General features: G+C 32.8%; 1 protein-coding gene and 1 long non-coding RNA gene across 2 annotated transcripts in view; one reads left to right on the plus strand and one right to left on the minus strand.

The window, feature by feature from the left end:
• The window catches only part of LOC127548562 (uncharacterized), a 28,922-nt gene extending 12,366 nt beyond the window's left edge, over positions 1-16,556 (plus strand). The window contains exons 2-3 of the long non-coding RNA XR_007950429.1: positions 12,505-12,653; positions 16,469-16,556. This is a non-coding gene — a long non-coding RNA (uncharacterized LOC127548562). The remainder of the gene's footprint in view (positions 1-12,504; positions 12,654-16,468) is intronic.
• DLGAP2 (DLG associated protein 2) overlaps positions 1-23,825 on the minus strand; it is a 1,170,371-nt gene that overhangs the window by 17,020 nt on the left and 1,129,526 nt on the right. Inside the window, exons 10-12 of the mRNA XM_051976005.1 lie at positions 18,922-19,007; positions 16,514-16,929; positions 1,769-1,860 (exon numbers count right to left, since the gene is read on the minus strand). Of these exons, the coding sequence (XP_051831965.1) occupies positions 1,769-1,860; positions 16,514-16,929; positions 18,922-19,007 (594 nt within the window). The remainder of the gene's footprint in view (positions 1-1,768; positions 1,861-16,513; positions 16,930-18,921; positions 19,008-23,825) is intronic.

Genomic DNA, 23,825 nt, shown 5'->3' on the forward strand with positions numbered 1-23,825 from the left:
CACTTAGTTCTACTTTTTAAGGTCACACAGACTTGGACTTGGAATATGAAATCAAAACAGTTATTGTTCAGTTGAGTCTGATTCTTTTGATCCCATTTGGAATTTTGGGGGCTAAGATCCTGGAGGCATTTGCCATTTCCTTCTCCAAGCTTATTTTAGACATAAGAAAATTGAAGCAAATAGGGTTAAATCACTTGCTTAGGAGCACATATCTACTATGTATCTGAGGCTAGGTTTGAATTCATGAAGATGAGTCTTCTTGATTTTGGACTCAACACTGTATCCATTGTGCCACCTAGCTGCCATAATTAAAACAGTACTTCAGTGGTAAATATGAAATATATAAAGGATATATGGTCCTATTTTGTCCTTCAAGAAATACTTGATAGTATAATGATTCATTTTCTGAACAAGATGCTCTGAGATGGTTAATCATTTGGATTTGCATTAGAATTGAGACTTTGGCTGATATAGAAGGACAGTCATGGTTTAGTTTTTTAAAAATTTCATTTTAGGATTCACATGTCCTGAGTACCTGAGCCATCACTACCTGATTGAAGCTCCCAGAAGATAGGGTTCTTTTTGTATTGTATAACATGCTTACACTTTAAGAAATGTCTTTTTAAGTGGAGGAATGCTTTTCCCAAGTTATTTTCTTCCCTCCTCATAAAGTACCAATATTATTATGCTGGCTAAACTCTGTTCTTTCTAACATTTTATCTCTGAGCTAGCAAATTAGATATGGATACATATTACTGCCTTGAGTAAGTTGTTCATGGGTGTCAGAGGTGTGTTATTTTCTTTTCAGTATCAGATATAATGACATATAGCAAATCACTGTGCTTGGTTCCTAGCCTGTAGGGACAAATTTCTGGTCTTCTACGAAGAAATGTGGAATCTTTCTTCCTTCTTAAAGACCTAAGCATAACTACACTTGCCAGCAGTTATTGATGGATTTTTTTCCACCTCTGTATACTTGACTTTTATAAATATTAAGATATGTGTAGATTTTCAGCATTTTTAATCCCTTCCTTGGGCAGATGTAGTATTTATGCCTATCTCTTCCCAACCCCTAAGAAAAACACAGTGTTTCAGAACTTCTGTGGTAAGCATGGAAAAAAGCCAGGAGTAGGATAAATAATCAAATATTTTAAAACTCTCAGTAGGAAAAATATTAACACTAACAATGAAATATAGTCTGACATAGGTAAAAGGCTTCAAAAATGTTTAGATGTACAGTTTCTGAGTCAGATGCTTAGGGACTTCTGGCAGTGGGGATCTGTAATTTTAATAGGTTCTATATTAAATATGTAGCCATACTTCTAGGCTTTGTTTTTGAACTGCTAGCAGGCAGCTTCTGCTTTGTTGTTGTTGGTTTTTTTTTTTTTTTAACACAGTTTATATAATTAAAAGGACAGTGTAATGTTATGTAGAGGCATAAAATCAAAGCTATAATAATTTAAATATAGTATTTAGGTAATTGTGATGTATCATTAATAGCAAATGATATATTTATAAGTAAACATATTAAGTGAAAGAATTGAGAAAAAATATATAATGATACATAATTACATGAAATTTCTTTATATATAATTATTAAAGCATTCATCTATGTTAAATTTTAAGGTAGATGAGAACAAGTATGGTATAGTAGATAGTGAAATGGTAATGGGGAAAAGAATGAATATAAAGTAAGAATGAAAAAAACCCATAAATTCTTGGATTAAGGCTTCTATGGCCGATCAAGGTTACCTAAATATTGACTTACCAAATTTTGCTGACAAAGCCAATAAAATTGCTGGAACTTCTGAGACATGAGAAGCTGAGCACTTCCAACTGCACTCCTGATTTTGCCTAGAACTGAAGGAAGGAAGAAGTCATTATTTAACATAATTTGTAAAATGTTGCTGATTAAGTAAAAAAAAAAGAGAAGTATCCAAATAGAATCCCTATAGTTTCTCAGATGGTCAGAACTGGAAGGAGGCTTTATAAAGAGGACTAAAGTAAAGAGATTAGCATGGCACAATGACAAACAGTCAGAGGACTGGGGTTGCAGTCTTGCTTTACACATAGGATTTTGGGGAACTTGGACAAGTTATTTAATTTTCCGGGCCTCAGTTTCTTTATCTGTATGTAAACTACAGAGTTTGAAATCAATGGTTTCTAAGGCCCTTTCTTCCTATAGATACCATAAAACCCATTATCAAAATGAGGAAATTGAAGCTTATAATGTGAAGATATGTCCAAGTGCACAACTAGTAAGAAATAGAGCCAGAATACATAACCAATTTGCCTGACTCCTAATCCAATACTCTTTTTATAATGGCACACTGATTCCTGGTGGAAATTTTTTTTTATTCCTTTAGGATTTTTGATAAAGTAGAAAAAATTATAGGGAAACTATTCTTAGAATTGTTAGCAAGAATTTAGTTTAGGAAAATAAGAGAAACCTTAGGAATTTTTCACTGCTCTTAAAGTAAAAGTTTTTAACTTTGGATTCAGATGGGATATAACATTACTCAAGAGCCCTACTTTTTAAATTGTGGGTCATGATCCCATCTGGGATCTTAAACTTATGATTTATTATCATTATCAGTAAATGTTTAATTCATATGCCTATTTTTTATATCTACTAGGGGTCACATAAAAATTTCTTGAGCAAAAATGGATTGTGAATAGAAAAAATTGAAGAAGCCCTGCTCAAGGGAAAGAAAAAAGTTTAAGACAGTACCTTAGTAACAGACTTAGTATTTCTTTCTTTCAACTACTGTCACCCAATTTCATTAGAATACCACTATCTTAAATTTATACACTATTTTCAGTTTTTTGTTTTTTAAGTATTTTCACAAAGTGATCTTTATAACAATAATCTGATAAATTGTATAGAACAGATAGTATCATCCCCATTTTACAAGTAAAGAAACCGAGTCACAAAGAAGTTATATGACTTGTTCAGGGTAGTGTAATCAGCTAATCACAAAATGAGGGAAAAGGCTCAGCTCTCCACATTTCCATCATGAAGCAATGGATCGAGTACTTGACTTAGAGTCAGGAAGACCTACTTCTAGATAGATGTTCATATTCAAGTCACTCTACCTCACTGAGATTTAGACAGGAAAAGTAATGCAGTGGACAGAACATTAAATCTAGAGTTAGGAAGATCTGAGTTCAAATATGACCTAAGATACTTATTAGTTGTGTGATCTTGGGCAAGTCACAACTGTATTTTGCCTTAGTTTCTTTAACTTTTAAATGATAGCTGGGTTACTGGAACATTTAAATGAGATAATATATCTGTAAAAAATGCTTAGTACAGGGCCTGGCATATCTAATGAATTACATAAATATTAATGATCATTATCAATAATTTATGTATAGATTGTATCTTTTATACATAGAGAGAAGTTTCAAGCTGATGAAACCATGTTGTTGATATAGTGTCTCTTTTCACTGGACTACGTCTTCCTTGTAACATGATACCAACCTATATCTCAGAAATCCGCTCAATATCTTCAGCATCTCATTGTCATAGGAAGTTTATTATACAATCTATTTGTTGTATTTATATATTATTTCTGTATTATAATTGCAGATTATTCCATGAGTGGGTTGCCATTAGTTTAATGAAGCATGAGGATTCAGTTAAATGTCCAAACAATTCCTATGAAATTATATAAGATAGCAATTATTTGGATACCTAACTGAACTATATATATATATGTATATATACATAATATATGCATGCAAATAAACACATAATGCTGTTTAAAATAGATATTTTAACAACATTAGTATGAGATAAAATAGATTAAGGATATAGACAGATGTCTTCAAAACGAATTAAAATCAGTTTTTTCCTGCTTGCTCCAGAGTGATTGATGGTTTGGTCTCCTAAGTTCATAGAGGCTTAAAAAATAATTCCTCGATATAGCTTTCTGAATTTTCACTTAAAACATGCTTCTATTTTTGTAAAGGTTCTATTTAAGACAAGAAACATTAATATGAAACTTTAATGGCTGTCAGAATGCACATACTTTGAGAAGCCATCAAGAAATCTTGGGAATAGCTGCTTTGGCATTGCAGTTATGTCTGAGCAGAACATCTGACTAGCTGTACAACTGGTCTAGTTTCAAGCTTGTCCCAAGACTTGTATATAGTTCAATGGGGCTCTGTAGTCACTTTGGTGCTTTTGTAGCTTTAAGCATGAATGAAGAGAATATTCTCCTTTTTATAATTAATCCTGGAGGTACTATATAGGAGATTCTGCAGTATATTAAGTAGGGAACAATAGGGTCAAACCCATGCTTGATGAAGATCTCTTTGATAGCTGGTAGAGGATGGATTGGAGTGTGGAAAGACTTGAAGGCAGGAAAATTAGTTACTAGTACCACTGGGCACTGGATAGTTTCTTCTTAAATATTCCCCTAATCCTTTATATCCCTCCCTTCTGGGATTAAATGGATTCTAGGAAGAGATATTCACTCAATCTTTCAGTCTGGAGGTGAGTAAGACTGGCATTATTTCCAGGTCTGTTGGGATCCCCAGATTCTGCTAAAATTAAAATGATTTCTTGGGTGTGGTCTCTTAGATCACCTCCTCTGGCTCTGGGATAAGTTGTACTCCATTAAGCTACACTGACTTTTCTTTCTATTGCACTCAAGAACATGATTAACTAAATGATGCCCCCTAAGAATTTTTTGGCTACTTTGCACTAGCTTTGCAGATATATCATTCACTCTTTTTCTAGAGTTCTCCATAGCACCAGACCCTTAGTCTATCCTCATCTTTGAAATATTTCTTTCCTGATCCATTTATTAAACTGATTGTTAAGAATAATTCTCTTCTTCAATGTGATTCAGTTTTGAACTTAATGTCCTATACCAGCATCTTTCTAGTTTATTGAGTAGCCAAGTGATTTCAATGGCAAATGTCATCTTTCTCAAGATTCTAAATGCATGGTATTATTCCTTGTCTTTTCTGTTTTCAAACACTTCTGCCCTCTTTCAGGCTACTTACTAAGTTCTTGTATCTTGTCTGAGGGATGATTCTAGCTTTCATCTCATTTGCAGAGCAAGAATGACATATATCCTCAGGCTAATGAATGGTTAACCATCTCCAACCATCCCCATTGTTTTCTGCCCTGGATTAATCAGTTCTGTTCATCTTCCCAGGTTTTCAGACTCTTATTGTTGGAATCATATAATAATATCTCTTTAAAGCTTGACAGGATATTAGCAATTATTAGTCTTAAAGGCTTAATTTTACCAAAGGAAACTGAGGCACATATAAGGGAAGTAACTTGCTTGGGGTCACAAAAAAGTTAAGGACAGAGACAAAACTAGACTCTGTTACTCCTAACTTTTATCCTAATCCCCTCCCCCTTTTTAATATACCATGATGCTGCTGTGATATGTGAAACTAGGGAGGTAGGGATACATAGGGTATATATATGCAGGAAGGGTTGTCACCCAGTTTAGCTATTTGTCTATACAGTCTTGCCTTCATCCTTTCATCCTACGTTACTGGCATTAATTTAAGCAAACACACATTCAAACTTTGCCATACTTCCTCTGACTCTCCAATTCTATCACTCACTTTCTCTTTGTTTTTTGCCTGACAACTTTTCTCAGATTAGATACTTGCCAGGGCAGTAGTCTTTCAGAATACTATGACTATATATTCATAGGATGAAAATACCTTACTTGTATAATTTAATAAGACAAAAAATACTCAGATGATTTCTGCCAAGGGAATGGAAAAAGCATCTCCCTCTTAACTTTCAAATTTTAAGTCTAGTCTAGGGCTTATCCAAGATGCCTACAGTTTTCAATATGAACTTTATGACAGCTGAATCCACATTCATGCTGGCTTGTTTTATTTTCTTTCTTCCTTTATACTAAAACAGTCCAGTACTCTTTTCACAGACCTAGTCTTGCCCAATGTCACATAATACCCTAATCAAGATTAGAATCCAGGTCTTGTGACTCCAAATCTAGAACCTTTTAAACTATGCCATTTTCCAACTCTTTTTAAGTGTTCTAAATTCAATATGGCTTTACATGCTTTTGTTGCACTTAAACACACACACAAAGGTTGGAAAATACACATTTAAAATTATGAGAAGGATTGTCTCTGTATAAATGATAAGAAATGATTGAAAGATCTAGAGATGTTTAGCTTGAAGGAAGGAGAACCAGGGGAACTTGAGAGCCAGAAGGGTTCTTCTGGAAAAGAAATATTAGATTTATTTAAGGAAGTTCCAGAAGGCAAAACTAGTATAAAGTAGGAATATACTAGGAGAAAAAATTTGGCTTCATATAAGAGCTTTCTAACATTTTTGAGCTGCTTATACATCTGGAAGAACTGGAAAGAACATCAGAAGTTATATAGTCCAATGGTTTCACTTTACATATGAGAAAACTGAGGTACTGAGAAATTTATCTGTGTACATATATTATGTGTGTATATAAAAATATATATATTAACATATATATATAAAATAAAAATAGAATATATAAAAAATTAGGACATTAAGTTCAAAGCTGAATCCCATTGAAGAAGAGAATTATTCTTAACAATCAGTTTAATAAATGGATCAGGAAAGATATATTTCAAATATGAGGATAGATTAAGGGTCTGGTACTATGGAAAACTCTAGAAAAAGGGTGAATGATATATCTGCAAGGGTGTCTGATTCTAAACACCAATATGCCAAATCTTCTAGCAAAATTAGAAGATCCTTCTATCACAAGAAGAATTTATGCAGAGGCATGATGATCATTTAGTGGTCATTTTGTAGAAAGGATTTTTTCCTTAGATGAGGAGATGGCTAAAATGACTGCTAGTCTTATTTTAAACTCCTGGAATCTATGATTTATGCTCATAAATGGAAAAATGGGCTCAAATTTGCTTTAAACATTTTTTAACAACATAACAGAATCTAGAATTTTTGATAGAATCACAGTAGATCATCCTGCTTATACCCTTATTTTTATATAAAACTATATTCCAGTAATCTAGAGAAGACAGCATTCATCTGATTTCTTGGATATAGTATTAGAAAGAAATGATAAACATCTCTGAGTAGCATCAGATTCAGATTTCTTATATTTAACTAAAATCTGTCATACTGTATTTGAAAGTCTCCACATCTCCCTTTATTTTCTTCTGTGGAGGTGAAGAAAACTTATTTATATTCACATAATATTAGGACAGATAGAATTAATTAACTTTTTTTATTCCTCTAAATTCTAAATTAATGAACTCAGTTTCTTGAGCATTTATCAATAAAGACATTTACTAAATTTTCAATAATTCTCATAGGAATCTGTGAGTTTTACATAACATACAAGTCAGAAGATAGCACAATACAGCTTTTTATTGTAGCATATCACAATCTATCTATTATTTTGCTACTGCTTCTTTTGCCTTTATTCAGGAGTAGCTGCTTTTTCTCTACTAGTGTCCGTCAATGATTTTATCTACATTTATTAGAAGTTGATATGCTGAGCCTTTTGTTAGGTATTGAGGATGCAAAGACAAACATTCAATAGCCCCTAATCTTAAGAAACTTATGTTCTATCAGAGAAAACATTTAGTAAAATAGGTATATGTCAAGTAAACACAAAATAAAATTTTTAGTAGGGTAATAAAGGGAATGAACTAGGAAGAGGTGGAAGGAAGACTTACTTCATGTAGAAAATACCTAATAACTAATAATGATAGCTAATGTTTATATATAGTACCCTTATGTTCCTGACATTATTCTAAGCACATATAAATATTATCTCATTTGAATCTCACAACAGCTTTGTATGGTAAGTATTATTATTTTCATTTTACAGATGAGGAAACTGAGGCAAACAGAGATTTTTTTTATATGATTTTCCTAGAGTCAGATACTAATATGTATGAGGCTAGATTTGAATTCATCTTCTTGACTTCAGTCCCTGTGTTCTGTCTAATATGCCACTTTTTATCAGAGTCATGGTTCTGTCCTTTAAATTAATTATCACTGGAGAAAGACTGAAATATGGAGACTAATTAGGAGAGTATGCAATAATCAATCTGAGAGATCACAGATTATCTGAATTCAATTTCCAATGTGTAAAATGAAGGGTTTATACAATCAATTAATCAATAAATACTTATTAAGTGCCTACTATGTCCAAGACACTGTTCTAAGCACTGGGGATTAAAAAAGAGGGAAAAGACAATCCTTGTCCTTAAGAACCTTACATTTTAACGGGAAAACAACATGCAAACACACACCCACACACCCACACATATAAATTAAGTTATATACAGGTTAAATAGCAAATAACTAATAGAGGGAAATTAAGAATTAAGAGGGGATGGGGAAAGCCTACAGCAAAAGATGTGATTTTAGATGCGACTTAAAAGAAGCCAGGAAAGAAAGTAATCACAATAGAGAAGAAAGACTCAGGAATGGCCAATCAGAGAAAATTCTGGGGCCAGGAGATGGAGTGTCTCTTTCAAAGAACAGTATCAGAGGTCACTGACACTGGATCAAAGAGTACATGTTGGTAAGTAAGATATAAGAAGATTGGAAAGGAGGGGGCTAGGATATGAATGTCAAACAGCATTTTGTGTTTGATTCTTGATGCAATAGGGACCTATTGTATGCCGTATTTGGACTTAAGCTTTTAGGAAAATCATTTTCCTAGCTAAATGGAGGATAGACTAGAATGGGGAGAAACTTGAGGCAGGTAGATGCAACAGTGGGTGATTAGTAAGCATGAAGCGACAAAGGCCTGGATCAGGGGGCTAGCAGTATCAGAGAAGGGGAAGGGGCACATTTGAGAGATTTTGCAAAGGTGAAATAGGCAGGCTTTGGTAAGTTTGGCTATAGAGGGTAAAAGAGACTGAAGAGAACAGGATGATTTCTAAGTTGTGAATCTATGGGACTGGGACTATAGTATTGCCTTCTACAGTAAGAGGAAAGATAGGAGGTGAGGAGAGAACTTAGGGGAAAGATAATGAGTTCAGTTTTGGACATATTGAATTTAGGATGAGATGTATGAAAGGCCATTGAAAATAAGAGGTTGAAAATAAGTCAGCAGAGTTAGGACAAGATAGGTAGAATGGAAAATCATCAGAAGAGAAATTATAATGAGATGCATGGGAGCTGATGAGATCACCCAATGAAGAAGTATAGAGGGAGAAGAGAAGAGGGCCAGGACCAAACTTTTAGTTTGACTAGAGGGAATGATCTAGAAGTTCCAGCAAAAGAGACAGAGAAGGAGTGGTCAGAAAAGTAGGAAGAAAAAAAGTAGTATCTTGAAAACCTAGAGAAAAGAGAATATTTAGGAAGACAGAGTGATCAATAATGTCAAAGACTACATAGAAGTCAAGGAGAATGAGGATAGAGGAAAGGCCATTAGATTTGGGATCTAAGATCATTAATAACCACAGAGAGCAATTTTAATGGAATGATAAGGCTGAAGTCAAATTTTAAAGGGTTCAGAAAAGAGTGGGAGGAAAAAAGTGGAAGGCATCTATTATAGATGGTCTTTTTGAATTTAACAATAAAAAGAGGAAAGACTAGAATAGTAGAGATCAAGTGAAGATTTTTTTTTCTTGGAATGAAGGAAACATGGGCATATTTATAGGCAATAGACAGGAAAATATTGAAAATAAGTGAAAAAGTGAGAATGACAGAAGTGATTTTCTGTTGGAAGAGATGGGATAGAATGGGATCAACTTGATTAAATAGAGGATTTAGTATTGGTGAGGAATTAGGCCACTTCATAATGTGAAACAGGAATTAAAGAGAACACAATGGCAGAAGACATTTTACCAATTAGAGAAAAGTAAGAGAGAAGAGGGAGCTCATAGCTTGATTTTTTTCCCCTATAACATGAGGCAAAGTTTTTAGGGAAAAGGTAAGATTAGGTGAGCTTTGGAAGATTTGGGGAGGGATGAAAAGGTTTAGAAGAGCTATTGTAGAGAATGAGGTTATAAAGTGATAAAGGAAATATAGTAATTGGATCCCAGCTGAAGTTGTGTAACAAATTTGGAGTGCATCCAATCAGAATAGTTGCGTGATTTTCTCCATCTTCGTTCAGCAGTGTAATGGGCTGAGGCTTGAGTTGATGCACTGAGGTCCCAAGCACATGAGGCTAAATAGTAATTGGACCATACTTATTAATATATATACTTGGAGAAAGAATAGCCCCCGCCCACTCTTTGTGCAAGTCCTGATGTGTTGTATAGGAAATGACGATTTTGGTGGGTGGAGGCAGGGGAGTGGAAAAGGAAGGGGAGGAGAGACTGCTTGCTTTTGCCATTGCGACAGCCTTTCAGCTCAGATCCCCCTCTGTTAGCTGGCTTCCTGTTGCAGCTGCCCATATTGCTATCGCAATCTTTCTTGCCTTTATTTGCTATTGCAATCCTTATTCACTTCAATAAAGAGTGAAGATTTTTCCCTTAACCTGAATTCCTGACTTGGGCTGATTTTAAATACGCGGTCATTACACAGCAGCATATGTGTAAGAGTAGATTGGCAAATGATGGGAGTCCAAAGCTAAGGTTTGGACTAACCTTTGAAGTGCCTTCCAGGTCTAAATCAATGATCCTGGCATGTGTGTAGAGAGAAAGAAACATAGATAAAAGATAACAGATGCTGGTAGAAACAGCAAGGTTGACAACTGATTAAGAGAGAGGAGTTGAGGATCAGGGTTGTGAACCTGAGTGACTAGATGGATAGTAATAATAGTTTAGAAAAGGGGTGGGTTTGGTAGGAATATGATGTTTTATATCTTGTTGCATTTGAGGAATGAGATTATCATTGAATAGGAAAATAACTATTACAACAACAATAAACAATAACATGTTTAGATATTGGGTTTATTAAAAGGAATCTTTAGGATTCCTTTTACGTAAGAAACTCAATGATAGAATTATTCTAATGTCTGTAATGGCACAAAAGCGGTAAATATCCAAACTGAGATTCAAGGATAAATGTAGCTCTCCAAATCCAAGTTTCTTTTTTTTACTATACCATGTTGTTTCTCAAATTTTGCTACCTAAAACCAAATACAATGTTTTGATGACAGTCTTACCACAGTAAAGATTACCTTTTGGTTCCTTCATAGAACACTCCTCTTTGTAAACTCCAAATAATAGGAATGATTTATGAACTAGTTTAAGGAGAGGCTTGTTCTAATCAACTTATCAGGGAAGAAATATACTGTTCTAATTAATGAATACATTTCCCTTTTCTGAATGCATACTGCCTTAAACTATAATTAAAGAAGTCAATCAGTTTTATAGAATTGGAAGTTTTAATCCTCACTATTCATATTCATTTTAAATAGAATTCAACTAAAGTATTAATATCAAGTACTTAAATTAATAATCTTTAGCACCACACTAATAGATGGATAATATCCTGATATCATTTTAGTGGACTAAAGAGTAATTATGAATAGTATAGATTGGATATTATATTGATGATGATAAATGTTAAAGAGTATTGCTACTGATATGGTTGTTAATAGCAAAAGGCTTTTGCTATTCCTTGGAATGATAATGACCTCGACTGATACCTGCAGTATAAATAGCTTCCTATAATTGCAAAGATTTTGGAAACAAAAATTCAATTTATTCCTTTCAACTATACAATTCTAATTTTGCCTCATTTTAGACAACTGCCTTTTCAAGAAGTGAAGACAGGGGCTGATGATAATCAGAATATAAAATCTAAAGAACAAATTTAACTCTTACTGTTGATTTATAAAACTATCTGATTAACCTATTCAGCTACTACAATTTCTACTTTTCAGCAACATCCAATTTGATATAGATTTGCTGTGAAATTTTATAGAAATATCTATTATATTCTCAAGATTTCTAAGTTAATTATATGTAACCTACCATTTGAATTGCCCTTTGAATTAATGTCTCTTTTTGAAGGGAAGGAATTTTTGGGGAATGTCCTCTAATTATGGACTTTTCCCCATCATCTCTCTACTAAACTACCTTCAATGTCATTCATTTGGTGGTTTGATAGAGTGAACATAATGTTTTAGGCTCCCATTTTACTATCATGGAAGAGCCTGGACAAACAGGCAAGTTAAATTGTTGCTCAATTTCCCAAGGAATACTTTAATTTGATTTTTCCTTTCTTTCTTTTCCATTTTGCTGTGAATATTGACTTTATTCTGTTTCTCTTTTTATAATTTGTTGCTGTGAACAGGACTAACTCTATATAAAACTGTGAAGATGGTGATATTTGCATTTTCCACTTTCACATCTCCCCATTGTGCACCTGGCTACTGTGTGTGTGTGTGTGAAGTTAGATTTCTACTTGGAAAGAAATTATGTGAAAGAAAAATTGAAAGAATTTTTTTTAGACTGATTACTCTTTGTTTCACTGAGGGTGTAAGTACAGTGTCCATTCAAGGCCTGATCCCAATATGGATCAATATAGAAAACAGGGATTTCTCCATTTCTGAACTGTGTTTGTTCATTTCTCCACAGGTAGACGGTTGGCTCTGCTCTTCTATGGACTCACTGCATTAATTCCAGACTCAGTAGAGATACCTGACAGCATCAGGCTTACTGAAACTCAGTACTTCTAGGATCTAGTGATCTACCAGTCTCAGCCTCCTCACAAACAGGCATTGCAGGTATGTCCCAACATGCCCATCAAAGAAAGAAGTTTGAAAAGATTTTTAATTTATGGTTTATAGTTTATCCCCTTACAAGGTTAAGAAAAAATTAGGAAGATCTATAGTATATTGAGTAAACTCCCTAATAGGAAACTATGGACAAGAGTTTTATAGGATGAAAAGGCATGAATAGGTTCTGAGCTTCATAGTTGGAGAGAACTCCCATATCAACATGACAGATATATTTAAATATTTTAGTTCTTATTTAAAAAGCCATTTAAATAGTTTCATTGACTCTATAGATGCATAGAATACATAATATTGTCTAGACCAGAACTACATTTTACAAATGAGCAAACTGAGTTCCAGAGAGCTTAGGTGATTTGTTCCGTGTGACACAAGTGCAAGCAGTAGATCCAGGATTCACACCCAGTTCTTCTGATGCTAGATCCATTGTTGGATCTACTTCATGTTCCCTGGGGCTATATCTTTAGTTTACTTTTTTGTCTTGAAAAGTTTCTGAATGAATAGGTCTATACTTGATTCTAGCTAAAAGTTTTTCTTATTTGAAAATAATTATTAGGCAATTTCAGGTATCTAGATCTGATTAACACTACATTAATTTCCTTTTGCAACGATACTTACGGGACAAAAATCTTTTTTGAAGCAATTGGCCAGAATTAGACACAATTTCAAGTCTAGCATAATTAACAGGAAGTATCTCATTCAGTTAACGTAGCGTTTGAAGACTAAATATTTTAATTTCTAAGTTGAAAACAACTGACTATATTAAGGAACCAGAACAACAAGCAACTTTCATCCTAAGTAATTTTTTAAAATTAAGTTAAGAAATGTAAAAAGCACATGAAATTAAGATCATTGTAGGTAATATACATGGTACAGTTTGTGTGATTTAAATTTAGTCTTTTTATATGTGTATGTGTGTGTGTATGTGTGTATGTGTGTGTGTGTAAATCTATACACACATGCATACAATGGATAGAGGAGATACTAGACTATGAGAGCTGAAGAGGAATTTGAAGATGATCTAATAAAACATCTCCAAGTTCAGTGACTATACAAGGTCATGTTAAGTGAGATAGTAATAAAGTTGGGGCTTGAAACTAGAGACCATAACTTCAGATATGAGGCATTTCTTATCAAACTATGTTGCCATATTAAGTTAAGAAATAGAAGAATAAATATAATCAGTACTGCCTCTAGGATGTATGCTGAAAATCATTCTTTAATGATTTAATTTAGATGTTTATCAAGTCTTTTATTTTCTTCTAATCTGGGCATAATCTGTAAAAGTAGAGGGCATCTATAATTCTGGCTAATTGAACCTTCTAGTTAATTCATTTCAAAGTGATAAAAATTTTGTATTATATCTTTTTTAAGTAATTAAAAGACATATTGATAAATATCTTTGACTTGGAGATTAGAAAGATCAATACCTAAAAAACCCCTTATTTTTTAAAAAAAAATGTGAAAAGTGGACAATCAAAATAATAATACAGATAAAACCCCATCTTAAGTATAAAGCATCTTTACCAACAAATGACATTAATTTTTTCAAACAAAAAGAAATATAAACTAAATATTTTATATAACACACATTATTCCTGTTACCTAAATACAGGTAACTATAGATTTAAAATTGTGTGCCTAAAAGCACCAAGACAGAGAAATTTAATTACCATAGGATTTTCTGTAAATTAGCTTCATTCTCTCTCATTTCTAAGGCTAGCTCCAAATACTTAAGAAACAATAAAGGAAAAACAGATCATGGTTTATAAATACCCAGATCTTTGATTAGTTTTTAAAAGATCGTGAAACAAAATACTAGGCAGAGAGTTTGTAAGCATGACAGAAGTTGACAACTTAAACTCCCATTTTTTATCATTGTAGACAATTTAATGCATCTCTGTGGCTTTATTTTTGTAATGTAGATTAAAGGACCCACAGAATGATAAAAATTATCATAATAAGTCTATAATTAAAACATTAAAAATGTGATGCAATGCATGATAAAACTATCTTATAAAAAGACAGGAAATCTATTCTTTAAATTCACCTCATGTAAATGCATGCTATTTAGAAAGCAAATGGTAACTTAAGATTCATTAGACCTTTATAAAAATGCATGTGCATATCATCCAAATGAGGTTTAAATGCTTTACCATGGCAACAATAGTTCCAGAAATGAGGCATCTGGCTTCTACTCACAGAAAGAATGAGTAGTGTTAGATGACCACGTAAAGACAAGATAGAAACCTTGGACAAGGTTTTAGTCCAATATTTTCTTCTCCTTTTATCTTAAGAATAAAAATCCCAGGAAAAAATATGGAAATAGCAAAAATACCCATAAGAAGAAAGGAGTTAAAACACTTTGTCTGCTCTCTTGCTCCCCAAGACCACTGAATTCTATATACAACAAGGCAAAAATGTGGGGCCATTATATTAGATTTCATTTTGACTCCTCCATTCCTAGGTTGCTAAAACTGTATATCACAGATACTTAGAAAATGTGATACTAACATGTTCTGAAGTAGATTAGTTAGACTTGAGAGATGCAGAATATGGAATGATATATGGGTGGTGGGGCACATAATCTTTTAGTATGCTTTGGGATGAGAAAAAGAATGTAAAATTTTAAAAAATTAAGATTATTGATTTTTAAATGCACAAATTAATAGAATAGACTAGCTAGTATTTAGTAGTGCTTTGAGATTTGCAAAGTACTTTCCAAATGTCTCATTCTATGTTCACGAAAGTCCTATGAGGTAGATGCTATGATTATTCTCATTTAACTTATGAGACATCTTAACAGAAGAGTTTAGGTGACTTGAAAGGAAGTTTTTGAAGCTAGATTTGGATCCAGTTTTTCCTGACTCCAAGTCCTATCCACTAGATCACCAGCTATGATCTATTTTATTTTAATAGGGATAGATGTTAACCTTAACTATTATATAATAAATCCAATCTGTGAATAGAGAAGTATTATTGTTAAAGACTAACAAATAATAATCAATAAAGGATGAATTTTTAAAAGTGATGTGTTTTTTTTTCTGAAAGACAACTAGGCAAAAATAAATGTCAATATAATTTTCTACATGATGAAACTTTAATTCAACCTTATAAAAATTCTGAAGGTGTGTAAAGCATTCAGGCTATGTTGACATGATGTCAAAATATTTGGTCAAGCTAATCACATCTACACATGTATTCTATCATAAAAAAATAGACAAACTCCCTGTCTATTATTGATTGTGTAGTGGATTGATTGAATCTTTTGCTTCTCATTTGGTTGTTTGGGCTTCATGTAGATAATCATAAGTTTCTTACAAAACTTTGCATCCTAAAAATTAAAAAAAAATCAATATGTTCTAAATTACTATCTTGTTAAAATTAAAGAGAACAGGTAAATCAATTGATCTTAGAATTCTAGCAAAAAAAATCCATAATTTCCTAAATTCATAAATTTAGAGTTGTAAGGGACTACAGAGGTCACCTTGTCCACTTCCTTCATTTTACAGAAAAAAAGGCTTTATCCAAGAGAGGTTACATAAGTAGTATGTAATAGAATGAGATTGAAATCTAGGTTATTTGTCTCCAAACTATAAATCTAGCAATCTATTTATTGTACCATACTGTCTCCTTGGCCCTTTCCATTTATGTACCTTAGAAAAAATGATACCAAACAACATGCTGACTTTCTCTTAAGTCTCCCCTCTGCTTAAGAGAAATAATGTACAATATTATTATTTATGGAAATCTAAAGATTTTGAGGACTCTGTGAAAGTAATTTTTTTTCTTTTGTTTCCTTTTAGGGATGTTAGTTTCAAGAATTATAAAGAGTGTCAAAATATCCTTACTTTCTTCAGAGAGGTCATTTTCTTCTGCTTCTCTTTCCATCTCTTTACACCATCCTTCCATCCTTTTTGTTTCTGTGTGCAGTAGCTTCATAAACCATGTTCCATCCCGTCGACACGGTGACATCCTGCCAGTTTCTACTGTCTCAATAGATGGCTCCAGCCAAGGATCAGGTGGGGGAAGGTTTGAGGTGTCAACTGGTGTCCTATAATCTTCTCGGTAACTGAAAAGTCCTTGTGTCCGTACAGTTCTTACTGCGCCATATTGGGTAGGGGTGCTAGGTTCTGAATGTCGCTGAAATGATGAACCAAACTGAAGACCTTTGTCCTCCATAGTAATGTGTCCAGGAAAGCCCTCCAGTTCCAAGTCAGCCTGAACTGCAGCTGTTACACTATTTGAACGTTTAAACCGACCATGCCTAGAAAAGAAAAAGAAAAAGGAGAAATGGCAGAAAGTTTGATCCATACTATTTGTGCCATATTCCGCATCCCCCTCCTCATCATGATAAATATGTATGGGTCTGAACTAGAGTGCCTAAGTATTACAAAATGAATAAAACTGAACCATACATGAGCAAAGTTTATAATTTTATCCATTAGATATTTGATATCCTTCTAATATTCTTAATTGCCAAGCATGCTTAAATTTTATTTTCTTAACTAGGAAATATATATTAAAAGACTACTAAATAATACTAAAATTGAGCTCTGCTTGTTCTTTCATTCAAAATACCCACTTTTCTGATGGAAATAAGTGAAATATTTATTGAATTTTATTTATATGATAATGATGTGAAGGTTTTTATATAAAAAATGGTGATAAACTAGAAAGGAACTTTAAAGTCATGTGCACCAAGCTCTGAGGGGAGCTAGGTTTCACAGTGTATAGAGTAGGAGCTTAGAGTCAGGAAGAATTCAATTTAAATCTGGCTTCAAACACTTGCTAACCATGTGATCCCTAGCAAGTCACTTAAGCTCTGCTTGTCTTAAAACACTAAAGAAGAAAGGGCAAGTCACGGTAGTATTTTTCCCCAGAAAATCCCATAAATAGTATTGGTATGTTATAATCCATAGGGTGATTAAGCCTCAGACATGACTGAATCACAATAACAATAAACCAAAATTTTTATTTTACAGATAGGGAAACTGAAGCCCACAGAAGTTAAGTGATTTTACTTAGAGAATGTTACTTAGAGAATGTCATAGAGCTAAAAATCAAAACTAAGTACTTTGACTTCATATCCAGTTCTCTTTTTACTATACCACATAGACTCGGATACCTCAAAATATGATTGTCTCACATTGACATTTTGTTATCCACAAATGTCGTTGTTAGTATACATTTGGTATCAATGGTGATTAAAGATTTAATTAGTTCATGGAAAAAAAAGCAGTCTGACTTTATGTAAATAATTTTAAAACTTTTCATTACATTTATTTTTAGTGAAAGATGGTTTCCCATGCAGATGCTGAAGTGATTTGTAGGAAATGGATTGAAGTGGAGTGTTGGACAAATATGTAGCACACATCATTGACCATGTCTGCAGGACTCTGAATGGACATGTAAGAAAGGGACTCAGTACATATGTATACATGTGTGTGCTTTGGTGTAGTCAAAATTTGGTACTAGAGTGAAGCACTGACTACAACAATTGCATCTAGAAAGAATTAACAGTTTGGGGTATATTTGGTTATCATGAAGGCTGTTTTTTTTTTTTTTTTTTTTTTTGACATTTGCTTATCTATGTAAAAGGCAAAGGAGTTGACAATGAGCACTTAAAGGTATAGAATACAGTATGCCCATTTTTCTAGGGGTAAAAGGTGGGCATTTGTTTAAATGACCTTCTATGAAAGAGTATTTGAGAATCATTTATAATAGAAATCCTATTATAATGTGGAAATAAGCATAAGGATTATAGAAATCATAAAAAAATCAGTGCAAAAGCTGACTTAAGGGGTTATGTAGTTCAATCCTTTTATGTCTTTGTATACTTTTTTTTACAGTCCCAAAAAGTTGCTTCAGACTGTGATTTGGGTTTGGACTTCTCTTCAACCCTTATTTCTTTTCATTTGACAAGATCAAGCATGAATAGTTCCAGTATCAATGGGCTTTTGACTTATCCCTTCTCTTTGACTAGAGGGCTTTAGTATATAGAATTGTCAATTCTTTGACTTTCAGAAATGTTAAATTACCTTGGGAAGAATAATTTTCTTGACTTTTGAAGAAATGGTAGTTGAGCAAGGGCAAATAAATGTTGTCATACTTGAATAATTTAAATTGAATAGTATAAATATGAAGATGAATAGTACAAGTTATTGATGGTTACTATGATCTACAGGCTTAAAAATGGATTCAAAACAAATAGCTCTTCAGAAACAACATAGTTTTGTTTTGTTTTTGGTTGGGTTACCGTTTTTCATCTTCTACTTGCACTCCAACAGAATGGTATTCCCGTAGACCTCTACTTTCCGTATCAGAATCAGTTGCTGTTTCCACCTAATTCAATACAAAAGATGTGAATATAGAACTAAACATGAAAAAGTTAATCTTTTGTTCACTTATCATAACTAATTACATATTCTTTTAATTAATTCAGTGAAGCACTTGACCCAATAAAATCACACAAAAAGAAAAAATTCCACTTATATGAGTATAATCATTTTGCTTCTGTGTTTCAGAAAATTTTACATAACCATTTCAGCTCTGTAATTCTGTCTTTTAAATACATGCAAATGAAATTACTCAGTTCAGTACAGTCAGGAAGAAGCTTTGTCTGAATTGCATTATTATAAGAACCCATCGTACAGTTTTTTTAATAACATGAGTGCCAAAATCTCTTAATATGTTATAAGATGAGAGGAGTCATATATAAGGTGTGAGTGAACAACATATGCTAATAGTAAGTAGCTAAAATATAATTGAGAACAACCAATAAATGGTTTGATGAACTTTTACTGACATAATAAACAGGAAAACACTTTATTAATATATCCTAAAATATTTTCCATGTATATAATATGTAAATATGAAATATATCATCTCAACATACATATGTTTATGTGAAATGTAGCCATATATAATATATAACCATGTATATATTTATGAGATGCATCCACATACATATATGTATATATATGCATATACATTGTATATATTTTACATACACATATATGGATGGATCTTTCTGTATGCTTTTCACATTTTCTTGCCTTTGCCACAAGTATAGTATTTATCAGCTATTTAGTGACTAGTCATAAGTCAGGTTCAATCATCAGAGGTATGACTGACAAAATAAATATAGAAACACTGTCATTATATCACCAGTATGTATGTATCACATAATGACATTTTAGTAGAATGTTATTTTGTTTCTGAACCTGTAACTTCACTGGTGTTAGAAGCAACTTAGTAAAGAATTTTCCCTTAATAGTGTACCAGTTACCCAGGGTCATGACTCTGCTATAAGTCTCACTTAAAAAATAAATAAATAAATAAATGATCACAAGAAAGATAAAGTAAAGAACTTAAACCAAATCAGTCTGACTTTCTTGAATTAATGGAAGAAAGTAAAATCTAAATAGATTCAAAACATTGTTCATATGGAACAAATAGTTAAGGATGTAGCTGTATGATCCCTCTAATACTGAATTCTTGGGTTCATTGTACCATGACATATGAAATAATAACATGCACACACAAACACATAGACACATAGTTTTTTTTAAGTTCTACATAATGTCTTCCTCCCAAACAATGCTGCTAGAGGTAGCTAGTACAAATATGTATCTAGATAGTTTGTTCCATTCAACAACTTATATGGTATAGAAAAATCCAGGAACTATAAGAGGAGAGAGGTGAACCTAGCTCTTCAAGGTTGGCTTCTTCTGTTTTTTAGGGCAATAGTGTTATCCCCACAACATAGATGAAGAGCTTGAAATGTCAGAGCTGGGATTAGAACTCAGTTTTGTGACTCCAAGTTTGGGGCTCCTTCTAATATAGTGTAGTATTTCTCAAGACTGCAATGTGGTTGCCAGCATATGATAAACTGTGTAGGTTGACTGTGACTTATCACATATGATAAAATTTTTTTTGGTACAGTTACATATTAGCATGTAGAGACTGGTCTAACTCAGAATCACTTAAAAACAAAGAAGAAAAAGAAAAGGGAAATTATTTTTGAATAATAGTAAAGATTCTTGATTTTAGTTTTATTTCCACTGTGATTCTCCCATGCATATTTCTCCATTAGTTGTTAAGTGAGCAATAATATTAGTTTTTCTGTAATTCATGGAATATTTTTTAATTAGACTATTATTTAAATAGTTAAATGATTTGCAAATAGTTTAGCTACTTACCATTTTGCAAATGATCTCAGTTTAGCAATAGTTTCTAAATTGAATATATATTTCGACTTCAAGTTTCTATATTTTTCTAGCTCAATATCTTTTACATAATGCCTTTATTAGATGAATGAAAAATTAAAATTATCACTGAATGAATGTACCAATTGGAATTAAAGGGAAATGAATGCAAAAAGGTACTGTTCTTTTAAAAAAACATGTATTTTATTTAAAAAAACAGAATAGGAAAAAAAGAAAAACAGAAAGATAAAAATCAAAGAAATAATTATATCTCGAGCCAAAACAAAAATTATCTGCAACTGAGTTGGAAGAGAAATCATTTATTTCACACCTTAATTTGTTTATGCCAAAAAAATATCACAGAATTTGGAAACCTGAGTTCACATTTCAGTTCTGGTATTCATTATTTGTATGATTTTCTACAAACCTTATAACTTTATGTCAATTACTATCTTTGAGCTTTAGATTCTTCACAAACAAAACATGATGATTAAACTAGCTGTAAATATGTATATATAGGCTCAACTAACTCTGAATTTGTGTTGAAATTCATCACAAACTTAGTTGCAGACCGGTAAACTAATGTGCAGTAGAAGGAGATACCAAATAGCTTTTCAATAAGCAATGAGTTCATGAATTTGGGGATGGCAATGCCATGGTAAGCCATCATTCACCAGAGCACAGCAGTGTTCTAGTTCAAATTAGAAATATTCATATGATAAAACAATCTTATTACATATATTACATTCCATATCCTAAGAGGAACAGGACTACTACACTGCTTTGAATAAAAATCCTTTTTATTCCCTTTAGGAACCAAATATTAAATATGACCTACAGACTTTCCTGTTAGTGTACCTACCATCACACAAAGAACAATTAGAGTTAGTGGTCTTCCAGACACTTGAAAAGTTAGTTTTTCTTTTATAACATTTCTTGGAATAATAATTTTCAGCATAGTTTCATAGAAAACATGAAGGTAGAATCTTAATGGAGAAAAGTGAGAGCAAAAAATCTTCTTAGGAGAAACAGCAAAATTACAGGATTTCATGGTTGGAAAGCATCTTCGTGGCCATCATGTCCAACCTGATGCTTGACAAAAGAATCCCCTCTACGACACACATAATAGCTAGGTGGAGTGCTAGATAGAACATTGGCCATAAAGGAAGACCTGAGTTCAAATATTGCCTCAGAGACTTAATAATTGTGTGATAATAGGCAAGTCACTTAATCTCTGTGGGTCTCTTAAAATTGGAATAATAATAAAACCTACCTCATAAGATTATTGTAAGGAACAAATGAAATAATATTTCCAGAGTGCTTTGAAGACCTTAAAGATATTAGTTATATAAATAACAAATGTTTATCCAACTTTTACTTAAGACTTCCAAAGAGGGGAAGCTTATTGCTTCCCAGGGCATCCCATTCCATTTTTGTATCATTCTAATTGTTAAAACTGTTCCCTTACATCAAGCCTAAATAAGCTCTTTTTGCAACTTTCATGGCTTCAAGATTTAAATAATCTAGTATAATTCCTCTTTCACATGACAGCTCTTAAGATATTTGAAACAATGTAAAATAGAAAATAATTATTCTTTATTTTGACTCTTTGTCTGGGGATGGAGTAAGAACTGTAAGATTTTGGTTGTATTAAATATGGAAGGAACAGTTTGATTTGAAATTGAAGTACCTTGAATTGGTCAGTCTGTCCTGTTATACAGGACTATTCTGATAGTAATTGGAATAATGACTGATCATCTGTCATGGAACACAAAACAATACTTTCACTTAGTTTTTGACTTAAACTGGGTAGGACAAGCTTGACTGGACCAAATACAGACTTTTGGTACAGATTCTGTCCTGTTTGTCCAAATTGACAGGATGTTGGCATTCTAATCTTAAAGCCTGAAGAGACAATCATTATTTAATATCACATTGTATAATATAAATAATGCTAGTATTTCCCAAAGTAGACCACATTGTGCTTTGATAAATCTCTACATTGTTTACATTGAATAATCTACTCTGCTCCATTTCTTTTGGCCTCAATTTAGTGACTTTCAATAGCCCAGGAGGTAGGGATAGAATGAGGAAAGGGGAGATGAACTAGAGAATGAGAAAGAAACCACAGACGGGAGGAGAATGAGGATTGACTTTTAAAATTTATAGATTTTAAGAAATAATGGCTTTGGATAGCAAAATTTTGGGAACTATCATAGTTCAAGGCTCCTTTGAAAGTGGTGCTTGGGAAACACTAGTTGTTCCATAGTATCATCTATTATTGTTTACTTTTAAAAGTATCAGAGTTGTATTAAAGGCAATTTACAAGTAATAAAATCAGGGCTATTATTTTCTTAATCTCCTCTGAACACTATTTTAGGAAAATGATTTGACTACATTCATGACCTATAAAACTGCTAAAAATCACCCTCTCCTAGAATACATTGTTGATAGCTGTGAATAATGATCTGACTAATCCATCAAAGAGAAAATTGAGGCACACCAATTGAGGTACAACCAAACTTCCTTCTTAGCTCCTATTCAAGTGGGATTTAATAGGCAATGGAAAAAGACCTGGATTTGGATTAAAAAATAACCTACTTTTGAATTCTTATTCTGCTACATGCTCTTTGTGACTTTGGACAAGTCATTTCATCTTTATACAAAACAAAGACATTGAACTAGTCTCACTGTGATCCTCAAAGTATGGGCCAAATACTTTGGGGGGGGAGTGTCTCTCAAACCCTTTGAGACGGTCACTAATTCATAATTAATTTTTATTTCTAATATAGTAAATATTATTGATTTAACCTATATAAAAAGAACTCAATGATTTTTAATAATAAAGAGACTGAGAACACGAGTATGAGAACCACTAAACTAAAGGGCTTCTAAATTCTTCTCTTGCTTTAAAATCCACAATCCTTTTGTAGTAGAGGCTGGATCATTAGCC

Source organism: Antechinus flavipes, chromosome 2 (genome assembly GCF_016432865.1).
Source record: "Antechinus flavipes isolate AdamAnt ecotype Samford, QLD, Australia chromosome 2, AdamAnt_v2, whole genome shotgun sequence".
Lineage (NCBI taxonomy): Eukaryota > Metazoa > Chordata > Mammalia > Dasyuromorphia > Dasyuridae > Antechinus > Antechinus flavipes.